Source organism: Acyrthosiphon pisum, chromosome A2, assembly GCF_005508785.2.
Source record: "Acyrthosiphon pisum isolate AL4f chromosome A2, pea_aphid_22Mar2018_4r6ur, whole genome shotgun sequence".
NCBI lineage: Eukaryota > Metazoa > Arthropoda > Insecta > Hemiptera > Aphididae > Acyrthosiphon > Acyrthosiphon pisum.
The window spans coordinates 37039070-37050498 of NC_042495.1; the positions used below are offsets into that span (position 1 = coordinate 37039070).

The 11429-nt window shown below is 27.3% G+C and overlaps 2 protein-coding genes across 2 annotated transcripts in view; both read right to left on the reverse strand.

The window, feature by feature from the left end:
* Positions 1 to 704: 704 nt before the first annotated feature.
* On the reverse strand, positions 705 to 5181 carry LOC100162532 (PX domain-containing protein kinase-like protein). Its single transcript, XM_029490912.1, has 9 exons — positions 4799 to 5181; positions 4518 to 4712; positions 3136 to 3232; positions 2098 to 2324; positions 1789 to 2029; positions 1478 to 1729; positions 1097 to 1308; positions 949 to 1035; positions 705 to 876 (listed from the first exon to the last, which is right to left on the reverse strand). Exons 1-9 carry the CDS (start codon positions 4898 to 4900, stop codon positions 769 to 771), a joined length of 1521 nt encoding a protein of 506 aa, XP_029346772.1. The 5' UTR covers positions 4901 to 5181; the 3' UTR covers positions 705 to 768.
* Positions 5182 to 7120: 1939 nt separating this feature from the next.
* The window catches only part of LOC100159906 (probable 28S rRNA (cytosine(4447)-C(5))-methyltransferase), a 5884-nt gene continuing 1575 nt past the window's right edge, over positions 7121 to 11429 (reverse strand). Inside the window, exons 3-14 of the mRNA XM_001943679.4 lie at positions 10692 to 10811; positions 10511 to 10566; positions 9781 to 9837; positions 9552 to 9721; positions 9295 to 9468; positions 9043 to 9238; positions 8859 to 8987; positions 8289 to 8388; positions 8067 to 8206; positions 7735 to 7947; positions 7510 to 7622; positions 7121 to 7438 (exon numbers count right to left, since the gene is read on the reverse strand). Coding sequence (XP_001943714.1) covers positions 7180 to 7438; positions 7510 to 7622; positions 7735 to 7947; positions 8067 to 8206; positions 8289 to 8388; positions 8859 to 8987; positions 9043 to 9238; positions 9295 to 9468; positions 9552 to 9721; positions 9781 to 9837; positions 10511 to 10566; positions 10692 to 10811 — 1727 coding nt within the window. The 3' untranslated portion in view covers positions 7121 to 7179. The remainder of the gene's footprint in view (positions 7439 to 7509; positions 7623 to 7734; positions 7948 to 8066; positions 8207 to 8288; positions 8389 to 8858; positions 8988 to 9042; positions 9239 to 9294; positions 9469 to 9551; positions 9722 to 9780; positions 9838 to 10510; positions 10567 to 10691; positions 10812 to 11429) is intronic.

An 11429-nucleotide genomic window follows, 5' to 3' on the forward strand; every position in this document is an offset into this window, starting at 1 on the left:
ATGTATGCATGAGAAGTTTATCCCTTTCACTACCGAATTATTTTTTTGAAAAAAAAAAAATGTTTTTCTTATATTGTCTTTTGTTTTATAACTAAAATGATCTGCCTACCAAATTTTAATGTTCTGAGACAATCTGGTCCGACGATATTTGAATGCACATTACGATGTGCACTGGGGAAAAGTAAAATATTTATTTTGCACATTATAATGCGCACATTTTAATGTGCATTGGGAGCAAAAGGGTTATTAAGTAGTTAAAAGTTTTTTTTTAATTTAGATAGGCAGAGTAATGGTCAGTGCACCAATATTTTGCGGAGTACCCCAATCTATTCTGCTGATCATAACTACACTATCCAAATGATAACAAAAAGATGACAGGTGGTAAAAAATATATTACTTTTCTATGTTATTTTTTAACAAATTAAATTACGTAAAAAATTACTTTCAAAAATGAATTATGTTTTCGAAATAATAACTGTTTGTTATGTTAAAAGAAAAAGAACCAAGTTCAGAAAAATATCTAATGCATTCTCACAAGTGCCGATTATATTTATAATTTTTAGGGTCTATCGCTATCCACATAAATTTTTCCAAAATACAAATCAATTTTACCAAGGTCAGTTGATATGTACAATATTAACACCCCAAACAAAAAATTATTTACTCATGCTGAAAATTTTTATTTAAAACTTTTGTCTATATTTAATTGTAATGATATAAGCATAAATTGTATTCACCTAAAATTATTATATTACAAGAAAATTAAAATTACTTACTAATATCAGATCCTGTAGAGGTTAATGTACTGTTACTACTGGAGCTATGTGATCGATTATTGATATCAAGTGAACTATTGTTTTTGATTGAATGAAAATCCTTTAAAAGTAATAATAATAATTAGTAAAGCTAGAGTACAAGTGCAGAACAACTATTTTACTATCTACATACAAAATGTTTTGATTGTGTTGCTTCAATACATTTTTCTGGGTCATGGATAATTTTATAAATCTTTTTATGACGTTTTTCTAATGCAATCTATACATTTAAAACAATTAATATTTATTAATTTATTTAATTTAAAGTTGTGTATACATACTTTTTTTTGGTCTTCAAAAATTCTAGACATGCATTTTTCCGCGATTAGGATATAATGTTCTTTTACTAAAGCTGGTATTTTACATTTGAAAAACGATGGATCTTTTTGTTCATCTATCATTCGTGCATGTTTTAAATTTGTTATTATTGAATTCACACTTGGCATAAGTAACTTTGATGAAGGAGGTGCAAGTATAGTTTTCATTTGTTTTGCTGAAAAATGTTTTATTTCTTTAATAATTTTTTTACTATTTATTAATTGAGAGATTTTAATAGTTAGAATATTTCTATAAAATAAATATAATTTAAATGTTAAAAAAAAATCTTAAGAATTACACATTGATACATTTTTTTATTTATGAAATATAAATTTTGACCTTACTCAAATTTAATGAAGTTTTTTGTGAAAAATGTTCACAAAAAGGCCTTGTTAAAGGCTCATTCTCCGTAAACTCATGTAATATATGTCCAAATCCATATATATCAACATCATTTAAACTTTGTATACGTTTTTTTCCAAGTTGTACTAAATATGAACGATAATATGAAGGTAATCCTAAAGTACTATTTTCAATGCCAGTTAGTTTAATATTTTCAATATCACAGACTAAAACATTTCCAGAATGCAAGTGACCTAGAAAATGAATTAAATTATATAAACAATGTTCAATTAATTTAATATTTTTTACCAACCATAAGGAATCTGATTATCATGTAAAAATTTCAGTCCATATAAGATCTGTTTAATATAGGATACCATAGTTTGGTCTGGTAAATAAACATGAGAAGAAGTATCCCAATATTTTTTTAAGAAAGGTTGTAAAGGCGTTGTTTGATAGAGCAGATCTCTCAAACTGCCAACTTGAATATTATGAACTGATAATGTATATCCTTCAGGACTTGGCAGTATCACAGGAATATCTACAAGTGGATGCTTCAAACAAATATTAAAGTGGTATAAAAAGAGTTATACTTATTTAAATTTAAAACTATCCAACTTACTATTATGCTAGAGATAGATTTTAATACTGTAACTAAATCCAGCTGTTTAAGTGAAAGGTCAGGACCACATTCAGTCCATGATAATAAAAGTTCTTGTTTTGGATCTTTTTTCCATTTAGATAAAAATGATTTCCTTTTTAAACGCCATCCTATATTAGGTAGTTCTTTAGACAATTCAAATTCTCGATTACCTCTTAGTACCATCCCAACTTTTTGGAATAAAGATTCTAGAATCAAATGTTAGTTGTTAATCATTAAATTATTAAATTAGATGTAGGTACACTGAAAACATTGTTTATGGTCATATTTTTATGCTCCTCAATTGTCCATTATAAAGAACTATAATAAAATAGCAGGTATAAAATAAACATACTAATATTCTTATCTCTCATATTATAATAATTCTAACTATTATTTTTGTTTTTTTAACATATTACAATATAGTGCTTTATATTTAGTGCTTGAATTAAGAGGGTACATGAGAGGCTCTTATTTAAATAAATATATATGAATAACCCTCCAAATTATATCCTAAATCCTAATCTATAAACAGGACAAACAGTTTTAGGTTCTATAAAAAAAACAATGAATGTATTAATAAACTTAAAGTTAAGTCTATCTTGTACAGCTTTAATAATACAAATATATATTTTAATTGGAACATACTAATAATATGCATCCATAACTCTTCAAGAATTTTAGAAATGAAGGACGGTTTGGTTAGGTCCTGTCCAACAAGAAGTGTAAAACGGTTTTTCCATCTCACAAAATTGTTAGTGTAATGTTGGCAGTTTATCGTAGCATTTACTACTTTACCTACTACACATTATTTTTCTATCTACCTTACCTTCTATTACTGTAGTCTTATATAACAACAAATGAAAACGGACTTTTTTTCCGGGATTTGTATCAGCTAGTTACCATTTACAAGAATAAATTTAAATAAAGGTTCTAATTTTAAGCTCAAAATGTTTGAATACATCCAAAAATAAAATACATATATTACTAATATAGACTACTAATAGTAGTCAATATTACCTTTACAATATTCACTATATGATTCTGGATCCAAAAAGCTTCTGATTAGTAAGGAATTTGCTAACATTAAATTCTCAACCATTGTGTTTAAAGAGCTCTAAAAACATAAAAACAAAATATTTTTTAGACATAATTAGACTTTTAACAGCACCTACATATTAAAGTATGAACTTTTCTAAGGTATTTTTCTATATATTTTTTAATAACATGTATTGTGGGGATGGTCAGAAAGAAATAAAGAAAAAAATTAAATACATAGTAATGTATTTTACACGTCAAAGTGCCAAATTTGCCGGCGGCGTAGGTACGGAAAACAATAAAATAATAATAATAATACAAATTGGTAAATCTACAAATAAAACAATAAATAATTTATGTATTGTGAGTATGACCACATTCAAATTATATAAAAAATTAAATACATAATAATTATTCGTAATGTACCAAATTTGCGGTGGGAAACACCAATTACAAAAACTAATAATATACGTAATGATAGATATATAATATAATAAATAAAATCGCAGCTTATTAAGTATTATTTTAATTTAACTATAATATCAGCTAAGATAGGTGGTGGCGATAACGGAAGTAGTCTTGGGTGGTAGTCGCGATAATAGCCATAGTCTCATATAACAGGAAGTGTACTATCTATATTTGAAGAAAAAAATTGACTTATAAAAAAAATATTTTTTTTTTGTTTAATTAATGAAATATTAAAAAATTAAATAAATTGTAGGTTCATTTTTTATATAACCTATGAGAAAAAAGGAATAAGTTATCAGTCATTGTACAAATAGGAAAAGTTTTTTTTTAGTTTTCTCAAAACAGTGTTTTGTACTTATTCCCTTTTGCCCGGGCACCATCTAATTCTTTACTTTCATTTATTTATTTAAATATCTTGGCTCTGTTATTAGACACTATTATACAAGTATATTTGCTAGATATAGCACATGACAGTGGTGCCAAAGTACAAAATTAAATGCATGGCAAGGATATCCGACAACCACCCACCCTACACCAACATCACAAAACACATTAAGAAAATTTGAAACCTGTCACAAACAATTTGCCACCTACTTTTAATTAATATTTTATTAAAACAAAAGAAAATATTTAAATATTTTATAAATAACCTACATATTTAAAATTTGCCCCCAAAATTTGTTTTATTTGCCCTTTAAATTATGTCGCATCCCGCACCCTTTTTTACCAGTCCGCGCCTGCCCACCTCCCCGCCAAATGTTTATATGTATGGCAGCTGCCATACACAAACATGAACTACGGTGTTACTGGCACAGGATAGATTAAATTTTTGGATAAAGTGAACAGTTTTGAAATATCCAGTACCTATCATTATTAACTAAAACCTTATACATTACTTGTAAAGCATTCTGTCGTTGCATCACCAATTTTCGATCCATATTTCCAATGTATTTTTTTGGTGGTAAATCCAAATTGATTTTTGGTGACATCTTGTATAACATATTTTGAAGCTTAACAAAATCACTGTACCGCTTAAATATTTTCCAAGTGTAATCCTGAACACCAGTACGCGTTACTTCTATGACGTATTCCTTTAACGAAAAACACAACATGAGTTATTAATTATTTGTATACTTTGTGGATCGGGTATTTTAAGTCAGTTATTATTCTTAAGCACCGTATATCCACTGGTGTTCCGTGAATTGAGAATCGTGCATTTCAATGGATGTGTATCGTCGACTTTGTTCTTCAAAGTTGCACTGTTCTCGAATATCGACATATTCACCTCAAGTCACCACTGTCGCAGATCGATTCAAAACGCAGAACGACAATACCGCTGTTCGACCATAACAATGAAAACGACAAGTGCCCAGAATGTTACATAATCCCGGTAGCAGAACACAATCAAAATACCAGTGAGACCTGTAAACTCTGTGACGCACAATATTCTCGATTAGTTGATGGCTATGAATTGGAGTTGAAACCCTAAATGGTGTGTTTTAATAAGTAATAACAACAATTAAAAATAATAATATTGTTGTTAATGTTATCATTTATCATAGTAAAAACTAAAAAATACACACCTTGAAAGAGTGGCAAAAGGTATATTATTTAAATGTGTGGTTGTACTTGAACAAACAGATTCGTATACGAGTATTATCACACAATTTCCGTCGTCATTTTGATAAGATAAAATCATAAGAGGCTCTAGATTATGAAAAACTTCCTTGTTGTAATAACCACTAGTGATGGGCGCAACCGAATAGTTTTAACTATCGATTGTCTATCGATAGTTTCAAAAACTACCGAGTGATTTTTCAATTGAATAGATATTATTATTCATCGATTGTTTTTAAAAATTATTAAATAATTCACTCGATAGTTTTCTTTCGGTAGTTGCATACGTCTTATACCGATTAGTTTTGATTATCGATAGTTTTCATTCGTTAGTAAATAGTAATACACGTCTAGTACCAATTAGTTTTGAATATCGAGTTAAAAAAAATCGAGTGATTTTTCGGTATTATCGACCGAATTTACTTGTTAATAATTTGGGATAGACATTTTAAAGACAAAAGTATAAAAAATGAAATAACCAGCCTTGATACTCGATAGTCGAATCTCGAATGATTACATTGACAACATCATGGCTAAATAGTAAATAATACATAACCTTACCTAAAAATTAAAAATTTCAATAGTTCTATAGTTTTGTAAAACAATCGAGTAATTAGATAGTTTAAACTATAGAGTACTTCGATAGTTTTCACTCGGTTGTGCCCATCACTAATAACCACGAAGTAAAATATAATAAATTGTATTATATTATATATTATTCATGATAAAATAATTTATTTTATCATAATATTATTATAACCACAGAACAATAACCTACCCACAGGTCTGTCAGGCTTCAGGCGTATGAGTTTATTTTATCTATATTATTATGTAATGCTATAAAAAAAAATAGTACTCTAGTGATGACTGGTGGGCGAAGGAGTAGCAAGGTTATTAGGACAACATAAGTCAAAAATATCTAAAATTACATGATTATAGAATCATTTTTAATTTTCCATGCAAGATAGAGATGTAAATGTATATCCACTTTAAGTGCTAACACAGCTATAGATTATTTAAATTCGTACTGAGACAGGTGGCCGGTGAGGCAGTGCCGCATTTATTCAGTTCGCATAACATTAATTCCATTTAATAGTTTAGATACATTTTGATGATATGTAATTCAAAAATAAATAGAACAACCATTTATTGATACATTTTAATATATTTAGATTAAGAGAATGCTATAACTAAAAACTCGTGTCATTAAAACATCGATCAAATCCAAATATATCAATACAGCATTTTGATAAAATTAAAAATATATTTCAGTATATTTGAAACTTGTTTTTATCATAATATATACTATACCGCAGTGTTGTAAATTAATTTTTCATATAAGTATAATATATATACAAATGATAACTTTTTTTGTATCCCGTTGAACCACGTACTCCATAGTCTGTTATATTTAGAGTTTGTTTCAGTAAACAGAAATTATTAAGAACTTTTGGGATTGTTATCAAAGTTTTTAAATTAATTTTATACATTTCTATAAAATTCAAATTAACCTACAATTATAATCAAACAATAACCAAACTATACTCTGTTCCACCTAAGAGTGAACCACTCGGCTGACCAAGACACGTTTTTTTCCGTTCATTTCTACCACAATCCAGACATCGGTGAGTTAACACGGGCGCCCGACGTCTGATAATAACTGTCCGCCAACCATAGAACACATAGCCATCGCATGGGGGGGTAGGGACTGTTCAGCGGCTCAGTATGTGTGCGCAAAAACGGTTCACTCTAAGATGGAACAAAGTATACACAATTCTCAAAAATTAAAAATTGAGAATTGAATTTTAGATTCTATAATTTGTTGTATAATAGACTCTAACAATTAGATTTTATACTTTGAGGTTCAATAAAAATACTTCTCTTAACTTAATTTAAAACGTTTATTTACTCTGAAGTCATAGTCAAAGTCAGCAGTGAAAATTATTTGTTTTTTTCAGTTCTATTTTTACCACGCCCGTGTTTTGGTTTTTTTATATTTGCTACTGGTTTTTCAACAATATCCTCGACCTCTGTAGTTTCTGCATCAACATTATTTGTTTCGATTTCTTCTTCATTATCGTCTGATTCATTGTTTTTGGGAATAATATTTGAAAATTTTTTTAGTTTAGCAACAAAGAATCCATCCATGTTATGAGTATGTGGATAAAAACGCTTAGTAAGTTTCATCGTAGGGTGAAACCTTAATCAAAAAGGAATACATTACAATACAATATATAATAATTTCATTTATAAAATATCTAAAAATAATACCTGTGCTGCCGAAGGTTTGTAAATCCTTCAGTACCAAAACTTAAACCTGTATCAACTAATTTTACATCTCTTTTTTTTAAAGCATAATCTATCACACATTCATTTTCTTCTACCTAAAACAATAAAAAAGTAATTGTAAATATAATTATATTTTATAAAATTATCTACAATTTAAATCTAATCAATAAATTTCAAAATCAGAATCAAATAGAAAAAATCACTTACAAGTACAGAACAAGTTGAATAAACTAAATAACCGCCTGTAGAGCTTTTAAAATTCAAAGAATCTATAGCAGCTAGCAGTAATTCTCGCTGTAATGTAAAACATCTTTGCAAATCAGTTTCATCTTTACTCATTTTAACTCCAGAATCTTTACTTATGACACCAGTTCCAGTACATGGAGCATCTAATAATACTCTATCAAAATTTTTGAATAACTGAAATGTTAAAACAATTTAATATTACTGAACATAGTATATTAGTTTTTAATTCTATTTTCAGAAATTTTTAAATATGACTATTCATAAATATAAAGGCAGTTTTAAATTTTACTCACTTGAGGTATATGTCTACCATCATACGTTGAAATAACAGAATTGGCAATTCCCATTCTATGAAAATTACCAATAACTGCCTTTGCGCGATTCTTATTTACATCATTGGCAATTAAAACTCCTGTATTTTTCATTATTGCAGCTACAACAAAATATATTTTATTAATTAACTAATTAAGGTGAAAATTGTGAAATTTATAAATAAAAAATATATATATATTTACCAATATGAGAGGCTTTACCACCAGGTGCAGAACACATATCTAATATAAGTTCATTCTCTTGAGGAGCTAATGCCATAACAGGTAACATACTGGAAGCTGCCTATTAATATGAATATTTAATATTAAATCATAATATTAATTAAATAATAAAAAGTATCTACATGAGTATATGATAAGAACTACACAACCCAACAATTTTCAAATTTAAATTTTATAGGGTTAGATAAATAGTAAATTTGGCAATAAACAACTAATAATTAATCAAGTTTTATTAATTATTATTATTTGTTGAGTTATAGTTAAAAAAAATTCTTTAGTTGACCAATTTACTACAGCAATGTGCATAACATATTATATAAAATACTGAATATGTCAGTTTTCTTCTGCTGCCAATAATTATAAATAAAAAATTAAAAAACTATTTATACCATTTTAAAACCTAATAACATTGAAAAAAATCTAGAACCACCTTTCTCAGTGAGGCCCAGTAATCATTCGATATTAATTTAAATAAAAAAATAAATAATACTATGAACTACAATATTGTTATTAATTGTATCATATTTTTACCTGAAGCATATAATGTCCAGCCAAATATTCAGGAGTTGCTCCTATTGGTACAGTAGAATTGTATACAACAAGCCCCACTTTAGACCAATTACCGATGGGATCCAAATTAACTCCTCGGTTAATCAATGCCTACGATTCGAAAAAAATTAATGATTATCTTTAACAAAGTGTTTAAGATATATACCTGAGCAAGATCACGTCTCCTGGTTTTCAAACTATTTGTTCGAATTGTTACTGGTCTTGGTGTTTCACTTGCTTCCAAAAATGACATTAAATCTTCAAGTGGAAATAAATGCATCATTTTTTCCATTAGAAATGTATTGTAACTAAAGTATGTACACAAATCCTTCAGTAAAAGTTCAGTGTATTCTTGTCGGCTTCTAAACAAAAAAAATCAATACAATAGCTAAAAAAAATTTTTTTACATTTAATTTACCGATTTTCTTCACGAAATTTATTGAAATTAGATAATACTAATAAAATATCTTTAATTCTTTGTTCTACTTCAGGTATAGGAATATGTTCATCAATTTTATCACTGGCAGGAAAAACAAAAACATCTTGGCTTGCAACATTAATTTGCATTTTCATTTCCTCATTGGCTTCAGCACTAATTATTGTTAAGAATTAATAAATTAATAATAGTTAAAAGATTACAATACATAATAATCATTATATTCATTTTATTTATACTCTTCTTTTTTTTTTGCAGCTTTTAATTTCTTAGCTGCTTTTTCAATTGGTAATAATTCATCATCACTTTCTTCTGCCTTTCTTTTTTTTGTGGAAGTTTCTTTATTTTTATGAACAGTATCTTCAATTCCAGATTCATTTGAACTATCAACATCATCCAATGTACCTGCCTATATAAATTAATATTAGTTCAACTGTCAGATTTTAAAAATTATAAAATATAAATTACCAAATAGTCATCATCATCTGATAGGCCATCTTCATCGATACTTTCTAAACCATTTTCCTAAAATATTATATTTAATATATACAACTAAATAAAAATAACTTTATTTTAAGTTTTAGATCAAAATAGTTGAAATATATTGATTACACAACTTCAATATTTTAGAGATTTATAATTTTACCCCCAATTTATAAACTATTATGCATATTGATCAATAAATAAAACAAAAAAGAACTATGGAACTTTTAATTTACCGGACACACTTAATTCACAATTTTTTAAACTCAGTTAGTTAAATATACTGAAAAAGTTGGTGAAGTCAAAATAAGGTGTTCAGACTTGGTTTCAAAGACATGGCCTATGAAAGTGTATCATTTATCATACATCTAATCGATGTGCGGAAATGTGCAGAAAGTGATAACACAGTTGTCGATAGTATGATGCCGGGTAATAGATAAATAATAGGTAACTTGTAGTGGTATTAATCAAAGAACAGCTACTAAGGTTTATAGACAATAATATATTTATCTATAAACCTTGCACAGCTATGTTGTGTACTTTGACTGTGATACCTAATGTGTAATAATGTCAGTTAAGTATGATATGTATTTATTTTAGTCGCTGACTATGGCCAACCGGATCCGGTTGCCAAGGGTATCATATGGTAAAGTAACAAAATACCAAAACTATTTTCATCAATAACCCAAAGAATAATAATAAGTAAAAATCATACTTCTTCATTTTCATCATCTACATCTGAATCACTATCATAACTTTCTATATCATCATCTGAAAAATAATATATAAAATATTATTCAGTATACTTGAGAAAATGTTTTTATATTATTTAATGATACATATATTGCATTTATACATTAGTGAAGTATTTTATAAATATAATAAACTTTACATACCTTTCTCCGGAATAATGGATTTTGAGTTTTTTGATTTCAACCAACTACTATTGCTATCAGAAAATTGTTTAACAATTTCACTTTTTATGTTCTTAGTAGCATCAGATTCTTCATTATTATCTAAAAAAATTACAAAATTAATAAATATAAAGTTAAGTTTATCAAATTAAATTGTTTTTAAATATATAATAAACAATAGTGTATACTAAATCAAACTATTCTAATTAGTCATTTTCAAAGCTAAGTAACTAGTACCTAATAATATAAAAAACATTTTAAAATGATAAAAAGTTGAATACCTATAAGATACATAACGCCTTTACCTAACTGAAAAATAAAACAAGTCTTGGACTACCGCGCTTATTTTGTGAAAAATTACAATCTGCTTATCTAAGACTAACAAAATGGTACTTTCCTGTTATACGAGACTACCTTATTTTTCTTGCCTTCTTTGATATATTTTTTTAATAATTTGTGTTGTGGGTATGGCCAAAATGATATAAAGAAAAAATTTAAATACATAGAAAATATTTGTCATGTATTTTACATGGTATACGCCCAAGTGGAAAATAATACAATAATAACAATAATACAAAATGGTTAATCCATAAATAAAATAATAAATAATTTATGTATTGTGGGGAATGAGGATGGCCACATTTAAATTATATACAAAAAAAAATTGAATTAAGAGGATTCGATACCGTGATTTTCTGTATTCGCCTAACACACGCGTGA